The following is an 18876-nucleotide window of genomic DNA, read 5'->3' as shown; positions in this document are numbered from 1 at the left end:
CCCACAGTATTTCCCAAGTATGCAAGTACATGAAATGTTCAGAAAAGAAAATCTATTGACAGAAACTCAATTAGTGGTTGCCCAAAACTGGGCGTGGGAATAAAATTAACTATAAATGGGCATTGAGGGATATCACTGGGATGATGGAACCATTCGAAAACTGGATTGATGATGGTTGTTCAACTTGCTTTACACTTAAAACAGGTGGATATATGATATCAAAATAATACCTCAAAAGAAGTTGTTTAAAAAAATTGGGGGTGTTAATACAGCCATTTCTAAGAAAGTCACATATGAGTAAAATCTTTGAGGAGGAAGGGCATTAGCTTTGTGATTATACAGGGGAAACAAGCCAGATGACAGGAAAGCTATGCACAGACCCAAGGGCAGGGGCATGTCTGGTGTGTCTACAGTACACAGAGGCGCTAGTGTGGCTGAGATCATTATTTTTAGATAGGAAAGCAGGAGATGAAGAGAGAGCAGGAACGATGGATGGAGGATGGCGGTGACGGGAATCAGGCTGAGCTCTTCTATACCCCTGGAAAGACGGTGGCTTTTACTGTGAGAGAAAAAGAGAGGGATATGAAAGTTCTGGGCAGAGGAGTGATACACTCTGGCTTGTGTCTTTAAAGGATCACACAATGTAAAAGAAATTATAAAAGGCTCCACATAAGCTAGTTACCTCCGGAGTTACTGACCTCTCTCGTCTGACTGAGATATCACATACTTTCTCATAATTCAGAGTTTTGAAGAGACCTTAATGTTTATGTGGTTTCTCAAAGATATCGCCTGGGAAGCCTGTAAAATTTGGAGACTCATATTCCCAGCTGCAGACACTCAGAAGTCAGGGGCTGCGGGTGTGAGACTGAGAGAATATCCGGGCATCCTCAATCATGTTTATCTAAGGAAATGGCCAGGGTTTATTATAAATGAATGTTGGAATTGATTATTTTATTCTATTACAGATAAAGTGACCTTTTTCTCCCTTTCTCGAAAAACCTTACCCAGTTGTTCTTTTTCCCGGCATAAATCTCCATGTTCCCTCCATACTGTGGCTCTTCCAGTAACGTCTGGTATTCGAACATGAGGCGGGAGCTCTCACGGAGGCGGCTGCACTGAAACTGGTGATACTGTTGCACAAGTTCCTTCACCACCAGTAAGAGACATTCAGGGTTTGATGGATTCCAGGAGGCAAGGTTCTGTAGAAGCCAAAAAGAAAAGCCCAGTAACAAATGAGTTCTCACACAAATCCAGTATCACATTGGCTCATCAATATAGAGGGAAAGACGGATGAAAATCTAAGAGAAATAGACTACTTTTTTTTTAATTGAAGTATAGTTGATTTACAGTGTTTTGTTAGTTTCTGGGGTACAGCAAAGTGATGCAATTATACACACAGATATATATGTATATATATATATATTCTTTTTCATATTGTGGTTTATTATAGGATGGAGAATACAGTTCCCTTGCTATAGAGTAGGATTTGGTTGCATCTCTATCTTATATAGAGTAGTTTGTATCTGCTAATCTCAAACTCCTAATTTCCCCTCCCCCACCCTTCCCCCTTAGCAACCATGTTTGTTTTCTAAGTTTGTGAGTCTGCTTCTGTTTTGTAAATAAGTTCCTTTTTATCATATTTTAGATTTCACATATAAGTGATATCATAGGGTATTTGTCTTTCTCTTTCTGATTTACTTCACTTAGTATGATAATCTCTAACCTCCAAGTAGCTGCAAATAGCATTATTTCCTTCTTTCTATGGCTGAGTAATATTCCATTGTATGTATGTACCACATCTTCTTTAGCATTCATCTGCAAATGGATACTTAGGTTGCTTCCATGTCTTGGCTATTATAAACAGTGCTACTATGAACATTGGCGAGCATGAATCTTTTCCAATTAGAGTTTTTCTGGATATATGCCCAGGAGTGAGATTGCTGGGCATGTGGCCACTCTAGTTTTCGTTTTTTTAAGGAACCTCCATACTGTTTTCCATAGAAGCTGCACCAATTTATATTCCCACAAATAATCTAAGAGAGAAACAGATCTCTCTTAATTAGAGAGATCTCTTAATTAATCTAAATTATTAGATTAATAATAATCTAATTAAGAAACTACTCTTAATTAATGATAAGCTCGGAGCTGAAGTCAGAAGGGCCTCTTGAACTTGTTGATTTTTCCTGCTTTCTAAAAATTCTTGCAGACAATCAAGGAGAATTCCACTATGGGCAGGCAGAAACAGTAAAGTGTAAAGTAGCGTAGTAACAAAACAAGAAAACAAAACATCCTAAGAAGACCATAATTTTAGCCTTAAAGACTTGTTTCTTATTCTTTCATAATTTTAATTTCTTCCATCTGCACCTAAATTCAGCATTAAAAGCTAATGTCATTCAACTCAAATCCACAGACCATCTGCATCTATAATACCAGATATAAATGAATGCTCTGTAAACATTAGAGCCCCACAGACATGTAAGCACAATGGTGGTGGTTCAGCCTGAAAAAGATAGGAATGGAGTAGAGATGGCAGAAAATACAATTAGGAAATGCGAGGTCCAGAGAAAAGGCCTGACCAGGAAAGGAGATGGGAAAGATCTGACAAGTATATAGCTGCTTTTAAGCTCACAGTCATTCATTCAACAAATACTTATCAAGTACCTATTCTGTATCAAGCATTGTTCCAGGCAGTGACAGGAATAAACCAAGTCCTTGCTAAAGGAGCTTACAGTTTCATTGACCAAAATAAATAATCAACAAAATCAGATGGTAATAAATGCTACTGAGAAAACTGGTGAAGGAAGAGCTTCAAAAGAGAGAAGTGATCAGCTGTGCCAAATGGTGTTGCTGAGTAAGAGAAGGCCTAGGAACTGACGGCTGGGTGTGTGGACACACAGGTCAGTAGTGCGCTCCACAAGGGCTATCTTGGTGAAGTAGAAGCTTGACTGTAGAGGCTTTAAGAGAGAATGAGTAGAAAGAAATTAGAAACGTGATACAGACAACACAAACTGGTAACCAGAGGGGAAGAGAAAGTTTTGCTCAGATGTTTATAGTCTGAGGGAATATCCCATAGAGAGGGGGGAACATGTTGCTGAAAAGGGAAGTGGGCACAGAACACCATCAGGGAAGGTAACAATTAGGTAGGCAGAATGGGATCTCCAAGAGGGATGCCTTAGAAAGGAGCACAGAGAATCCATCTGTAGGTATAAGAGAAAAGGCCAGTTTAGGATTACAAATGTAGGCAAGTTGTTCTATGCGGCGATAGAAGCTTGTGATGATTCTCTTCTAAGAGTTTACATTTTCTCCTTGAAACAAGGCCATCAGCTGAGAGTGAGGAAGAAGGAGGGGATACAGGAAGTTTGAGAAAAGAGTGTGCAATAGTCATTTAGAACAATAAACAATGAATGAACTGGGGAAATGGAGGAGGAATTCCAGACAGCACTAAAAGCCCCACTGAGCTTGAGGTATGATTTTTTTTTTTTTTTTTTTTGAGGTATGATTTTTAAGTGAGACCAATCAGCATAAATTCCCTCACCTGGGTGCAATGTAGAGTGGGAGGAATTTAGATTTAACAAAGGTTGGGATTTTGCCAGGTAAGTACAATACAAAGAAAGAAGGGCAAGAGATCTTTGAGGGCTTGCAGAAGAATGATTGTAATTATGGACATGGACACCCTAAGCCAGGAAAAAGCAAAGTAAGTTCATAAGAGAAGTAAGAGTTAGTGGAAAAATGAAAGGACCAATGGTCGTGGTGAGCTGAAGAATTGTTGCCATTGAAATTCTAAAAAGAATGAATTCTAAAAGACAGGAGGTGTGGTCAGAGAACGGGATGTTTGATCTGTAATGGGTACTGACAAGGCCTGGCTGAACATGTGTCTGGCTGAGGGAGGTGGAGGGAGGACAAGATCCTGCAGGAAAGGAAGTCAGGGACTGAGAGGCCCACATGTGGGAAGGAGCGTTTATGTGAATATTAAAGCGTTTATGTGAATATTAAATCACCTGCAATCACAAAAAGAGCAATCAACAGTGCTGAGAAAATAACTGTGAGCCATGCGCTAAAATCTTCAAAGGATGTCTCTAGATAACAACAAGGAGGGAGGGGTGTGTTCTACTGTCTGATGGGCTAAGTTTCAAGGCTGGGGATGGGGTGTCAGGGAAAAGGGAACGATGATTTCCTTGGCAGCAGCATCGAGCAAGGAGAATACCTACCGCCCCTCCAAGTGCAGTGATACAAAAGATGAGAGAGAAATCAGCTGTGATAAATAAATTATTTGAGAGCATGGAGGGAAAGACAGAATCTCAGGGCAGAGGATCTGAATATTCAGGTTTCAAGAGTGAGAAATACTATGTTTGGTCCCTATTCCCACCTCCAGATTTTGGTTTAACTGAGTCAATCTGCACAGACAGTCTGTTTGTTTAAGCTCCCCAGGTGATTCTAAAATGCAGCAAAGGTTGAGAACCACTGACTTTGGCGGGGGGCGGGGGGGGAATGGTGTAGAAAAGTTAAGGGTATCAGGGACTTTACTGATGATAGACCATGTATATACCACAAAACACTGAATTTCCAGAAATTTAGAAATCTGGCATCTATAAAGGAAAACACCAATACATCACAAATGCTCAAAACGTGATAATTATATAGCCTGCTGAGTACTATATAAATTCTAAGAACTTTTCATATATTCAAATTAATCCTTAAGACAACCTACAAGTTACATTACTATAGCATTTTATTCAGATGAGAAACTGAGGCCAAAAGTAGTTTGGTATCTTGTCCAAGGTCACAGAGCTATTAAAATAATAAAGCTGAGTTTTGAACTTAAGCAATTTGGCTCCAAGTCCCTGCTTAAGCACTACAGCACAGGTTCTTTAATGTCTGATTTAATTAAAGAGCTGGATTCTCAAATGTGCTTTTACATTCAATGTTGCAATATGTTGTTTTGGCTGAAGTATATGAAGAAAATCCAGCCTCATTCAAATATGTACTTCGAAAAAAGAAGAGTAGTTCCACAGCCTTTCCAAATAATTCTGGATGTTCTTCTTTGATACTACACCAAAACTCAACAAGTGGTGGTTTCTTAAAGGTTAGTTGTAATGTGGAATCTAAAACTACTTTTTTTCTCTTCCATTATGGTTTATTACAGGATACTGAATGCAATTCCCTGTGTTAAACAGTAGGCTAAAGTTATATTGATAAATATTTCACACTCTTACCCTAAATTCCATTTGTCTATCCTGTACTTTAAATCAAACTTTTACTCATGTATGACTTTGCACCGTCATTCATTGGTCATTTAGAAAATACCGATTCACTGAGTTATGGAGATATTCCGAATGTTAACACATTTCATTTATGTAACACCAAAAAATCACATTCATTAATACCATGACCAATCTCACCAGAGAAGTCTTCTATCAAAAGAAAACAAACAGAAGCTAAAGAAATACATCCTTTAAAAGGATAATAATGATTTTGCCCCAAAGAGTGCGTTGACTTAGGGAATAAATGACAATGGAGAGGTCACTAAATGCTCTTTCACTTATAGGAAAGATAGGTCTTCAGGGATATCCAAGTAAAGACTCCATGAACAGAGGGAAAAGCAGGAGCTTCAGCATTCTGCAGTGAGTCACAGACAGCCCTTGCTATGAAGTGACTGAACAAAAAGAGCGTAAACTCCTCACTGGCAAACGTCTGAATCTCAGGAGCCTGAGGTCCTTTCGAGGCACTCAAGACCACATTTAAAGTATCAACAGGATATAACAACACAGTATAAAACTCAAAATGATCATTATATAGCTGGCTATGCATTTCCTTCAGAAATCATCATTAAACACTGATATACAGAAAAAATACACAATCTTCCCTTTCTCAGTCAAGTATTCAAGTCCTTCTTCCAATACAAAAAGAAAAAGCTTCAGTTGCCTCAGTTTAAACTCTTTATTTACCTTATTTATTTACTTATTTTTGGCTGCACTGGGTCTTTGTTCTTTGCCACACGAGCAGCCTTTCTCTAGTTGCGGCGAGCAGGGGCTACTCTGGTTGTGGTGCCACATGCTCTTGTTGCAGTGGCTTCTCGTGCGGCTGGGCACGGGCTCCAGGCGCTCAGGCTTCAGTAGCTGCAGCGTGTGGGCCCAGCAGCTATAGCACACAGGCTTAGCTGCCCCGTGGCATGTGGGATCTTAGTTCAGGGATTAAACCAGTGTCCTCTGCACTAGAAGGGATTAAACCAGTGTCCCCTGCACTGGAAGGCAAATGGTTAACCACTGGACCACCAGGGAAGTCTCTCATTCTAAACCGTTAATTCTATCATTTCTCTTTAGCTATCTGGCAAGTTACAGCCTATATCTATAAAAATTTTTTAAATTATGAAAGCATATAAGCTGGCAAATACCTCTTACCAATTTGAATTCATTTCAAGTGATTCAATCTAATTATTAAATGCATAGTAAAGACATGCCAAGCAGTCCCTTTCCATTAAATACAACCTCCCAATACATGGAAATGCATTTGACCTCTCTGGCCATTCAAAGCGCACTTCACTGGAAAACAACTTAGTTGAAAAACAAGGAAAGCAGCGATATGTTCACTGGGATAAAAATTCCTCTACTGCTGCTGCATGACCACTTTTACATATGAAGTCATTTGTGCTCTGAATTACTTGGCCTAGAAGGGGAGAACATAGAAGATACACAAGATTTTGGTTACTTTCTAAGACTGAAGCGTATTTTAAAAACAGGTCTAACAATGCAGGACGTTGGGGTTTTCCACCCTCTTGAGAAGGAGATAGAGAAAAATGCCCAAAACTTCTTCAAGGAAAGGGTGAGGGAGCATAAATTAAGAAGACTCTTTATGAAAAAGAAAAAAGTTTCTCTCTCTATGCACAAGGTTCTTATTTTACTTATTTTTGGTGATATATGAAAGAGGAAATCTTAAAAGAGGATGGTCAAGAAGAGTAGGCATGGGACATGTAATATATCAACATAGGAAGGAGTAAAAATGCATTAGGAGAAAGTGATAAAAGTATAATAAGAGAAAACAGAGAAAAGTGAAAAAATGAACTACTATCATGAAACTTTATTCCTTCTCACCAAACACATATGAAGCAGTTCAGGGAAGATATCATGCCAGTGCTTTTTAAATGCTGGTTACCTAAAGAGGTTGAACAACTCTGATGATACTCAAGTGTAGACAACTGAGAGTGTAGAATGTAAACCTGCCAACCCTCAGTGACATGATATTCACTAAAATATCAGTTTCTAACTGAAGAATTGGCATCTGCCTCTTTGTAGTCACAACCTGTCCCATCTAGCAGTAATTCTGGATTCCCCACTCTGGCTCACTCTATAGGCTGCCTGACTTGAGGGATGCTCCTGTTTGTGTGACCCGCAACCTTCCCAGGTCTCTCTCATCAATACAATCTACCACACATGTTATACTCTCAAATCAATGGCCCTGCAGACTTGAAAAAGCACAACCAATCCTCAGCTGCTTTTGTGAGCTTCCTTATGTGAGAACACAGCAGATTATAATTCTTGCAAATGCCTAACTCACTTCACCCCCAAATCACATCTCACTTACTCAAAACAAGGCTTCTCAGTCATACTAAAGAAAATTCACTCACAATGATACAAATATACAAAGAGTTGGGAAACAATATACTAGATTCACAGCACTGGGGAGATGAAGAAGAGAAATAAGCAAATTAGCAAATGAGCCCCGGGACCATCACTGACTAACAAGGAAGGAGAAAAAAATCTTATATGGGGGAAAAAATTTCTTTTAAAAAATGCTTATAATAAAAACTGTTAATTAATAAGAGGATAAAGTATAGATATAAATTAGAAACACTTCTTTAAAATTATCTGAAACATAACAAAATTATGTACAACTATCTAGTACTGTACACAACATATAATACTGTACCATATATTTGAAAGCTGCTAAGAGAGTAAATCTTAAAGGGTCTCATCACAAGAAAAAGAAATCTATAACTGTATGGTGATGAAAGTTAAATTTATTGTGGTATTCATTTCACAATATATACATAAATCAATATGTTATATACCTAAAACTAAATGTTGTATGTCAATTATATCTTAATAAAAAGTTAAAAAACAATGTGTAAAAAGTATATAACCTTACTAATTAGCAAATAAATGTGATTTTATTGATTTCTTCTTTTTCATAAACTAATGTTTCATTGAAACAGTAATATACATATGGTAAGAGAAACAGCATTTTTTCTGATAGCATAAGAGTATAAAGAATAAAGGTAAGTCTTCCTCACAACCTATATTATCAGATCCCTCCATTCTCCAGAAAGACTATTCTTATCCCCCAGATGGAGCCACACTGAGACCTCTACAATTTATAGAGTACTCACAGAAATAAATATTGGTATGGCAAAAAATTAATTAGGGTAGTTTTATAATCCTCAATGGCTTTATTTTCAAATAGTCTAATAATTCTCTTCATTCTTGTAAGCAGAGCCTATTGAATCTAAGATTTGAGAATGTTGCCATGTTCTTTGAAGTTGTTGTTAATTACCGTCTTGAAAACTCAGTGGGTTCTTGGAAGCACAGAAGCTAATTAGAAAGAGATGCAAATCTGTGACATCCAAATGAATAGCTAAGACGACGACCAACATACGGCCATTTTTGGGATTAATACGGGCTAGTAAAAAATATTCCTAGAAGTACAGTTAAGTTAAATTCTCACACTTGCTTAAGAACTATGCCTGAGAAGTAAACTGAAGTATTCTGGTCAAATGTGGCAATTTGCAGCCTGTGTTCGCTACTGCTGGAGCCAGGAGTAAACCTAGTAGAGGGCACCCCAGCCTCTCAACCTGCTTTAACCAGAACACCACTGTCATTCTGCTTTTGGTTTTGTTTGGTTGGTTGTTTTGGTTTGCTTTGAGTTTGGGTTGTGTTGAAGTTTTACCTAACATGTCATTTGAAAAAAAAATTTATTTTTTGGGAAATGGATCTAGTCTAGTAAGTAGTAAACACTTCACTGAAATCTTACGCTTCTTTTATCCTTCCTATTTGTGACCATCTTCATCATGATACCAGAGGCCCTCCCAGGAGGAATCTGAAATTATACAATGGCCTGGAGGATCTTCCAGATGTGCTGCAGAAAAGCATTTTCTCTGGTTTATAAGGCTGTAGCCCCATGTCATGAAATTATAGATTATATATATATGTGTGTGTGTGTATATATATATATATATATAGAGAGAGAGAGAGAGAGAGAGAGCGCGCGCTCATAGCTTGGGAGTAAAAGGGATTTATCTCTTTAAATCATACATATCTTAACAATAAACAAAGTGGAACTACAATCTTCTCAAAAAAACCTAGTCTGCTTGGGGCCAGCCATGGCAGGTTCCGCTGCATTCTGTCCCTGCTCTCTCTAGAGCTCTCCAAGGTTCTGACCTCCCTCTCAATCAACAACTAACTTCCCTGGATTTTTTGTGACCTAGGCTTTTCTAAAAGGTCTGATTTATTGCCTTGCAGGAGAAATAAAAAAGACAGCAGTCCATTCCCTGGCTTAAATCTTCTGGATACCAGTAGTAATGTGATACTAACCCTATGCCAATATAGAACATGACAGATAAACATCTTTGAGAAGGACAAAGGTAATGTGTTGGGCAAAATATACAAATATCTTGGTTTCTGAAAAATCACTCTCCTGCATGATTTTATGAAAGAACCAACAGGTTTGCAAATGAGAAAAGGAAAATAAATTCTAAATCTGAATTTTTTTAAATGCCTTTCAGTGGGCAGCCTCACCAACAATTGCTAGGTAAGCAAAACTTCCAAATAACAGAGGAGTTCTGGGGAATCTTCAAATATCTACCACCTACTGGTACATCACACCAGAATTTCTCTACCATCACTGTTTTATGCTCAGCAGACTCATTGGAACTGACATACATGTTTGCTTTCTTCCACAGGCCAGCATGCTTTTAATCTAAAATATACAAAAGTATCTCAAAAATACAGGCTTCCCTCATGGCTCAGAGAGTAAAGAATCTGCCTGCAATGCAGGAGACCTGGGTTCGGTCCCTGGGATGAGAAGATCCCCTGGAGGAGGGCAAGGCAACCCACTCCAGTATTCTTCCCTGGAGAATCCCCATGGACAGAGGGGCCTGGCAGGCTATAGTTCATGGGGTCGCAGAGTCGGACATAACTGAGTGACTAAGCACAGCACAGCACATCTCAAAAATAGAACTTTAGCTCCATTTAGAAAACTCAAAAAAAAAAAAAAAAAAAAAAAAACAACCTGTAATATCGCTTCTTGCTCATGAGAAGTTGCTTACAAATGACCTTTCAGCTCCTCTAAAAAAGAAAGTGACCAGCATGCAACCCCAGGACACGCTGAACTGCCACTTCAAATAGGTCTCTAGGATCACCTGGCACATTTCTAAGTTCTGTTTCCTTGGAACTGGGACGGAGAGATGGGAGCAACCTAGAGTGGGAGAGAGCAGGGGGAGAAAGGAATCTCAAACCACATCTGTTGACCCAGCATTTCTTGTCTATCAAGAGGAAGAAAGTAAAGAGCAGCTTCTTTTCTATCTTGGAAACCCTGCTGCAAGTGGAACAAAGTTGAAAACAAAAGAGGCTCCCTAGAACCTTTCTAAGCCTTTCTTAACAGTACAACCACTTAGAGCACAGACCAGCATCTTTTCCAAAATGAATATAAAAGAACTAAGACTGGAGACCCTAAAATCACTGACTGCTGAATTTAATAATGACAAAATCCACTCTTCTTCCCTAAGATATTGTCTCTACACACACAACTTTAAGCTGCTATCTTTTAAATACAAAATCAAATCTATTGGGGGCCAAAATGCTTAAGTTTTATACCTACTGTTTCTCAAACAAATTTAAAAAAGCATGAATAAATGATATTATTAAGTTCAGTATTTGAACAAAATGTCAGTGTAGACTAAAATTTGACTAGTGATCCCTAAACATTTAGAAATCCTTCTGTCTGGTCAGCAAAGTGTTTCAAAGAAATTTAAATTCCTCTAGGCTGTACATGTATCCAGTTCACCAAAACCCCAATTAAAAAAAAAAAAACAAAAAAGAAACCTTTTCATGACCCCAGATTGGCTGTGGCTCTGAAGTGAATGTTGCTATTCACCTGAGTCGCTAATGCCACACACCTTCTCAATCAAGCCTACTCTGACTCTGAGAATAAAAGGCAACATTGCCATGACAGAAAGGAAATTAGCAAATATGATTTCCAACTTGACTCAAATTGTTTTTCCTGGGGATGCATTTAAATTGTCCAGGTTGCTCGAATATCATCCAGGGATGTGATTTTGAAGGAAACAGCTTGTTTCTGGTTTTCCTGGCTGTACTACAAGAAACAACAGTGTGAGCTTATTTTAAGTTAAAGTGTGCTTCTGTGTTTCTTTACAAGAAATTAACTGCAATCCATTTAGTTAAAGCAAACACTTTGTTAGGATTTCACTTTTCATTAGAAAAATGTCTTCAGGAGTATTTTAAACGTAAAAGATGAAGAATCCCAATTTCTGCACAGAGATTTTAAACTTGGAGCAAATTATTTAAATAATGGAAGAAGATGATTCAAGCTTAGCATCCTTTGTTGGCACTGAGTGTTTTATAGCCATAGGTGAGTCACACCACCACAGGAATCCTACCCAGTCTCCCCTGTCAAGACAATAATCTCTTCTCCACTTAAGTCAGGATCAGACCTCAGGGTAGATTCTCATTTCTTTGCAACTATGATAATCACAAAGAGACCTATAGGAATGAGCCATATGGAACAAGACAAGAAAACAAACAGCTTCAACCAAGTTGTTATTTTTAACCAGACAAACACCTGCAAGCTCTGACACCTGGTTTCTGACCCCTGCCCTATCAATGATTTCTTAGCTAGACTTGGCCCCTGGGCTACAATAATTTATACTATACAACTGCTTCTCCTCACCATAGCGAGCTCCCTGGACTTAATTCCAGACCGGCAGTATTTGACAGACCTTCATCCTCTTAGCCAAAATCTCAGTCTTGGGCCTTTCTGGCCAGCTGCCTTGAAGCAACCAAAGTCCTAGTAACACAGTTTGCATATAAATAATCAGGGGAAACGCCCACTGAAAAGAAGGCTCTTCTTCAAGCTCCTCCTGTTACACCAGCCACAGGCAACTACGATAAGAGCAAGGAAGAAAAAGCAGTGTAAAGCAGACCATCAACTAAAGGAAAAGATACCCAAAAAGTGTAACACAGGAGATAGTAAAAGCATTCAATGTCTATCCTTCCCCCTAAAAATTCTACCTCAGCCCAGGTCCATATAAAGTCCTTGGCCAAAACCCACATTTAGTAGACATCTATTGTTTGATTTCCAACATCCATTTCCCTTCTTCTGGTTAAGACAAACCCAAATTTCCTTGGGAAACCACACCTCCTCACTCTCAGGCATGTGTTTTGAGTTAGAACTTCTACTTCAAGCTCCATGGTCCTGACTGCCTAAACCCATCAACATTTCCTATGCACTGAGGAAATTCAGCTGTGTGCACACATCTGATCAAGTGCAATGAGAAAAATGAAGACATCAGCTGGGACTTCTGAGAAATAAAAGTATTCTTTCTTCCCATGATAGGAGAATACAAAGTTTGAACTGGAGTAACAATTTTATATTCACTAAGGAAGAGACCTGAGCTGCTGGGTCAAGTATGGAGAGTAAGAATAAACATGGAGAGTAAGAATAAAGTCAGCACAGTGGAAGGCAGAGCAGAGAAGAAAAGAAATGGAAACTAGATCCTTAAATGACATTATTGTAGCTACTGGACCAAGCCTTATCTGAAGCCCACGTCTGGTCTTCTAAGTTCTGTAAGTCAATGAGCTCTCCCTTTATTGTTTAGGCTAATTTGAATCAGGTTTTCTGTTGGAAGAAAATGAGGGAGGAGGAGGAAAAGGAGAGGGAGAGAAGAAATAAAAGAGTACTGATACACCATGTCACTATTTCACCTCACTAAGACAAAGAACAGAGGGAAACATTCATAAACTCTGATCATTATTTGAGAGCCCTTTAATCTAAAGTATACATCTGACATGGGTCCTTATGTTTTCTGCCAGAGAAAAAAGAAAGCTTCTTACATTACTGCAGGAAAATCTACACAGAGGATTAATCTATTTCCACAAACCCAACAATGATTAAAATAATTTCCCTTAAGGAAAAAGTAAATTAAAAGGAAGGAAGGAAAGATGGAAGACTCTACTGCTATATATTACAGCTCATTCAATACATGTTAAGTTAAAATGAATCTGAAATAGGTATCGGAGATGTTCCCGATCCCAGAGCTTTTCAAATACCAGTAAGGTATTTGATTCAGTGGGTAATAAAGTGAGATTTCTGAAAAATTCATAGCGCTGTTGAAGGTTGCAAGGGAGAAAAGTGAACAACTGTTTCAGACCAGATAAGCACATTTTGATTAGTGACATGTGTCTTGGGAACGTATACAACAAGCAGCAGCCCAGTCCTTCGTTAACATGAGCTCAGAGAGGCCTTTACTGGCTTCGTGGTCCTGTAAACAGGAGGTATTTTTACCTTTCCTCCACTTGAGTGAAACAATCAGCATGGACACACTGTACTAGGTGTCTTATGAATGCTGGTTCCATGCCAAGCTTGAAGTGTGCAGCTCTGACTAATAAGCCTTTACATCTTTTGCACAAATTCTCTCCAGAGATTGAAAATAGGCCCCCACAATAGCAGCCACAGTGAAGGCCCCAAGCCATTTGTCAACTCAGCAATACACAGTGATTATTACTCAGTTTCATCAATTTTTACTTCCTTAAACTCAACATCCTTCTCCAGTCCCCAAGGCCATTTTTCTAACCACTTCTTTCAAAACTGTGGTGCTCCTCACAGTCAACTAAAGAGAAGTATTTATCTCAAATTGTACCACCCAAACAATCTTCCCTGGGTCTCAGAGTAAATAATTACAAATACATACCCTGCCAACAATGTGCCTCAAGCACCTTAACAATGCCCTTATAACCTGAGCCACCAATATCTATTACCATCAACACACTTTATCAGACAGAATGGGGTTCTTTCTATCAATAAACACCACTTTTAAAAAAAATTCTTTAATAAAGGTCTGTCAGTATACAATCTTCATTGACCAAAGAAATCTGGTATTCTCAGCAATATATGAAACCTTTTCTACCTACAGCTGTAGTTCCCATCCTGTCTGTCACCAGAAAAACGGTAGAAGTGTCTATTAAAAAGACAGACTCCGATCCTGCACTCTGGGCAGCAGAGGATGAGATGGTTAAGTAACACCACCAACTCAACAGACATGAATTTGAGCAAACTGCAGGAAATAGTGGAGGACAGAGGAGCCTGGCATGCTGCAGCCCATGGAGTCACAAAGAGTCAGACACAACTTAGTGACTGAAAAACAATAACACACTTAAAGACACTGATTCAGTAAGCCTGGAGGGACACCCACTTCATGGCCCTAGAGAATCTGTTTTGTAATTTTTGGAGTCATGTTCAGGGATCCTGATAGCAAGGCAGAAACCCAGGAAGTTAGATCATCTTTCTGACAAATTTTCTTATTGTGCTCAAAGACCCAAATAATTTCATATAAACTCACTGATCCTTCACATAAGATCCACCGTTTAAATGATGGCTAAAGGCGCCATCCACTAGAACTTTCCATTCGAGTTGCCCTGAACATGTCCCAGGAATAAGAGAATGTGTCTTCACACCGGTGACCTATTTTTAACAATAACTAACAGTTGAAATCCAGGGCTATCCATATCCAGAAAGGAAAATCTCTAACAATGGAGAACCAACATCACTCTTGTGAATTCCTACAAACTCAATCCCCCTCATCTGCCTAGATTTCTATCTTCCAGGCTCCTCCTGAGAACCCATTATCCCTAATTTAATGCCACCTGTGTGCTGTGCTTAGTCGTGTCTGACGCTTTGCAACCCCATGGATTGTAGCCCACCAGACTCCTCTGTCCATGGGATCCTCCAGGCAAGAATACTGGAGTGTGTTGCCATGCCCTTCACAGGGGATCTTCCCAATCCAGAGATCAAACCCAGGTCTCCCGCATTGCAGGTGCATTCTTTACCATCATCTATGCCCCAGAAGGGCATCAGAGGGCAGACACACTAAAACCATAATCACAGAAAACTAGCCAATCTGATCACATGGACCATAGTCTTGTCTAACTCAGTGAAACTAAGCCATGCCGTGTGGGGCCATACAAGACGGTTGGGTCATGGTGGAGAGGTCTGACAGAATGTGGTCCACTGGAGAAGGGAATGGCAAACCACTTCAGTATTCTTGCCTTGAGAACCCCATGAACAGTATGAGAAGGCAAAATTATAGAATACTGAAAGAGGAACTCCCCAGGTTGGTAGGTACCCAATATGCTATTGGAGATCAGTGGAGAAATAACTCCAGAAAGAATGGAGAGATGGAGCCAAAGCAAAAACAATACATAGTTGTGGATTGGACTGGTGATAGAAGCAAGGTCGAACGCTGTAAAGAGCAATATTGCATAGGAACCAGGAATGTTAGGTCCATGAATCAAGACAAATTGGAAGTGGTCAAACAGGAGATGTCAAGAGTGAATGTTGACATTCTAGGAATCAGTGAACTAAAATGAACTGGAACGGGTGAATTTAACTCAGATGACCATTGTATCTACTACTGTGGGCAGGAATCCCTTAGAAGAAATGGAGTAGCCATCATAGTCAACAAAAGAGTTTGAAATGCAGTACTTGGATGCAATCTCAAAAATGACAGAATGATCTCTGTTCACTTCCAAGGCAAACCATTCAATATCATGGTAATCCAAGCCTATGCCCCAACCAGTAATGCTGAAGAAGCTGAAGTTGAATGGTTCTATGAAGACCTACAAGACCTTTTAGAACTAACACCCAAAAAAGATGTCCTTTTCATTATAGGGGACTGGAATGCAAAAGTAGGAAGTCAAGAAACACCTGGAGTAACAGGCAAATTTGGCCTTGGAGTACGGAATGAAGCACGGCAAAGGCTAATAGTTTTGCCAAGAGAACACACTGGTCATAACAAACACCCTCTTCCAACAACACAAGAGAAGACTTTACACATGGACATCACCAGATGGTCAACACCAAAATCAGACTGATTATATTCTTTGCAGCCCAAGATGGAGAAGCCCTATACAGTCAGCAAAAACAAGACCGGGAGCTGACTGTGGCTCAGATCATGAACTCCTTATTGCCAAATTCAGACTTAAACTGAAGAAAGTAGGGACAACCACTAGACCATTCAGGTATGATGTAAATCAAATCCCTTATGACTATACAGTGGAAGTGAGAAATAGATTTAAGGGACTAGATCTGATAGACAGAGAGCCTGATGAACGATGGATGGAGGTTCGTGACATTGTACAGGAGACAGGGATCAAGACCATCCCCATGGAAAAGAAATGCAAAAAGGCAAAATGGTTGTCTGAGGAGGCCTTACAAATAGCTGTGAAACAAAGAGAAGCGAAAAGCAAAGGAGAAAAAGAAAGATATTCCCATTTGAATGCAGAGTTCCAAAGAATAGCCAGGAGAGATAAGAAACCCTTCCTCAGTGATCAATGCAAAGAAATAGAGGAAAACAATAGAATGGGAAAGACTAGAGATCTCTTCAAGAAAATTAGAGATACCAAGGGAACATGTCATGCAAAGATGGGTTCAATAAAGGACAGAAATGGTATGGACCTAACAGAAGCAGAAGATATTAAGAAGAGGTGGCAAGAATACACAGAAGAACTGTACAAAAAAGATCTTCACAACCCAGATAATCACGATGGTGTGATCACTCACCTAGAGCCAGACATCCTGGAATGTGAAGTCAAGTAGGCCTTAGAAAGCATCACTACGAACAAAGCTAGTGGATGTGATGGAATTCCAGTTAAACTATTTCAAATCCTAAAAGATGATGCTGTGAAAGTGCTGCACTCAATATGCCAGCAAATTCAGAAAACAGCAGTGGCCACAGGACTGGAAAAGGTCAGTTTTCATTCGAATCCCTAAGAAAGGCAATCCCAAAGAATGCTCAAACTACCGCACAATTGCACTCATCTCACACACTAGTAAAGTAATGCTCAGAATTTTCCAAGCCAGGCTTCAGCAATACGTGAGCCGAGAACTTCCAGATGTTCAAGCTGGTTTTAGAAAAGGCAGAGGAAGCAGAAATCAAATTGCCAATATCCTCTGGATCATTGAAAAAGCAAGAGAGTTCCAGAAAAACATCTATTTCTGCTTTACTGACTATGCCAAAGCCTTTGACTGTGTGGATCACAATAAACTGTGGAAGATTCTGAAAGAGATGGGAATACCAGACCACCTGACCTGCCTCTTGAGAAACCTGTATGCAGGTCAGGAAGCAACAGTTAGAACTGGACATGGCACAACAGACTGGTTCCGAATAGGAAAAGGAGTACGTCAAGGCTGTATATTGTTACCCTGCTTATTTAACTTCTATGCAGAGTACATCATGAGAAATGCTGGGCTGGAAGAAGCACAAGCTGGAATCAAGATTGCCGGGAGAAATATCAATAACCTCAGATATGCAGATGACACCACCCTTATGGCAGAAAGTAAAGAGGAGAGTGAAAAAGTTAGCTTAAAGCTCAACATTCAGAAAACTAAGATCATGGCATCTGGTCCCATCACCTCATGGAAAATAGATGGGGAAACAGTGGAACTTTTTGGGCTCCAAAATCACTGCAGATGGTGACTGCAGCCATGAAATTAAAAGACGCTTACTACTTGGAAGGAAAGTTATGGCCAATCTAGACAGCATATTAAAAAGCAGAGACATTACTTTGCCAACAAAGGTCTGTCTGGTCAAGGCTATGGTTTTTCCAGTGGTCATGTATGGATGTGAGAGTTGGACTGTGAAGAAAGCTGAGCACCAAAAAATTGATGCTTTTGAACTGTGGTGTTGGAGAAGACCCTCAGAGTCCCTTGGACTGCAAAGAGATCCAACCAGTCCATCCTAAAGGAGATCAGTCCTGGGTGTTCATTGGAAGGACTGAGGCTGAAGCTGAAACTCCAATACTTTGGCCACCTCATGCGAAGAGTTGATTCATTGGAAAAGACCCTGATGCTGGGAGGGATTGGGGGCAGGAGGAGAAGGGGACAACAGAGGATGAGATGGCTGGATGGCATCACCGACTCGATGGGCATGAGTCTGAGTAAACTCCGGGAGTTGGTGATGGACAGGGAGGCCTGGCATGCTGCGATTCATGGGGTCGCAAAGAGTCGGACACGACTGAGTGACTGAACTGAAGACCCAGAAAGACAGCACCAAATAGCTTACTAAATGGTGTGATCATTCTTAAATTGGAAGTATTTATTTGTGTGTGTATTTTTTTTTTTTTTTTTTTGGCTACACCGTGGCAAGTAGGATCTTGCCACTTGCAAGGGCAAGGGATCAAACCCTTATCCCCTGTAGAGAAAGTGAGGAGTCTTGACCTCTGGACTGCCAGGAAAATCCCTATTTGTGTTTAATTTTAAACCACATCTTTTCTCTCAAATTTTTTTGGTTTCATTTTTATTAAGGAATTACAGAGGGACTGCAAATTTGCGGCTTCAGCCTGCAGACACGTTTTCTTTGACCTACACAAAATTCCTATTTGAAAATCTTTAGACAAAGCATACACATTTCTGCAGGACACAATCACCACCAATTACAACCGCTATATACTGACCTTTCTCACTCATTTGCATTGCTTGGCTGGCTCCTCTAGGCATCTGAGTTTGCAACACCTAAATTCAGAGTCTAGGGAATTTACTAAGATTAATTTTTAGTTCCTTCCTTAGTCCCTTCACTCACAGTAGATACATAAG

General features: G+C 39.6%; 1 protein-coding gene across 3 annotated transcripts in view; it reads right to left on the bottom strand.

Annotated features, from left to right (window-relative positions):
- Nucleotides 1–18876, bottom strand: part of BABAM2 (BRISC and BRCA1 A complex member 2) — a 401843-nt gene that overhangs the window by 279704 nt on the left and 103263 nt on the right. For all 3 annotated transcript variants that reach the window (XM_043917462.1, XM_043917464.1, XM_043917463.1), the window contains exon 5: nucleotides 1005–1199. In XM_043917462.1, coding sequence (XP_043773397.1) covers nucleotides 1005–1199 — 195 coding nt within the window. The remainder of the gene's footprint in view (nucleotides 1–1004; nucleotides 1200–18876) is intronic.

This window comes from Cervus elaphus, chromosome 11 (genome assembly GCF_910594005.1).
Source record: "Cervus elaphus chromosome 11, mCerEla1.1, whole genome shotgun sequence".
Classification (NCBI taxonomy): Eukaryota; Metazoa; Chordata; class Mammalia; order Artiodactyla; family Cervidae; genus Cervus; species Cervus elaphus.
The sequence above is the reverse complement of the archived record's forward strand: the minus strand, read 5'-3'. Positions and strand labels throughout refer to the sequence as shown.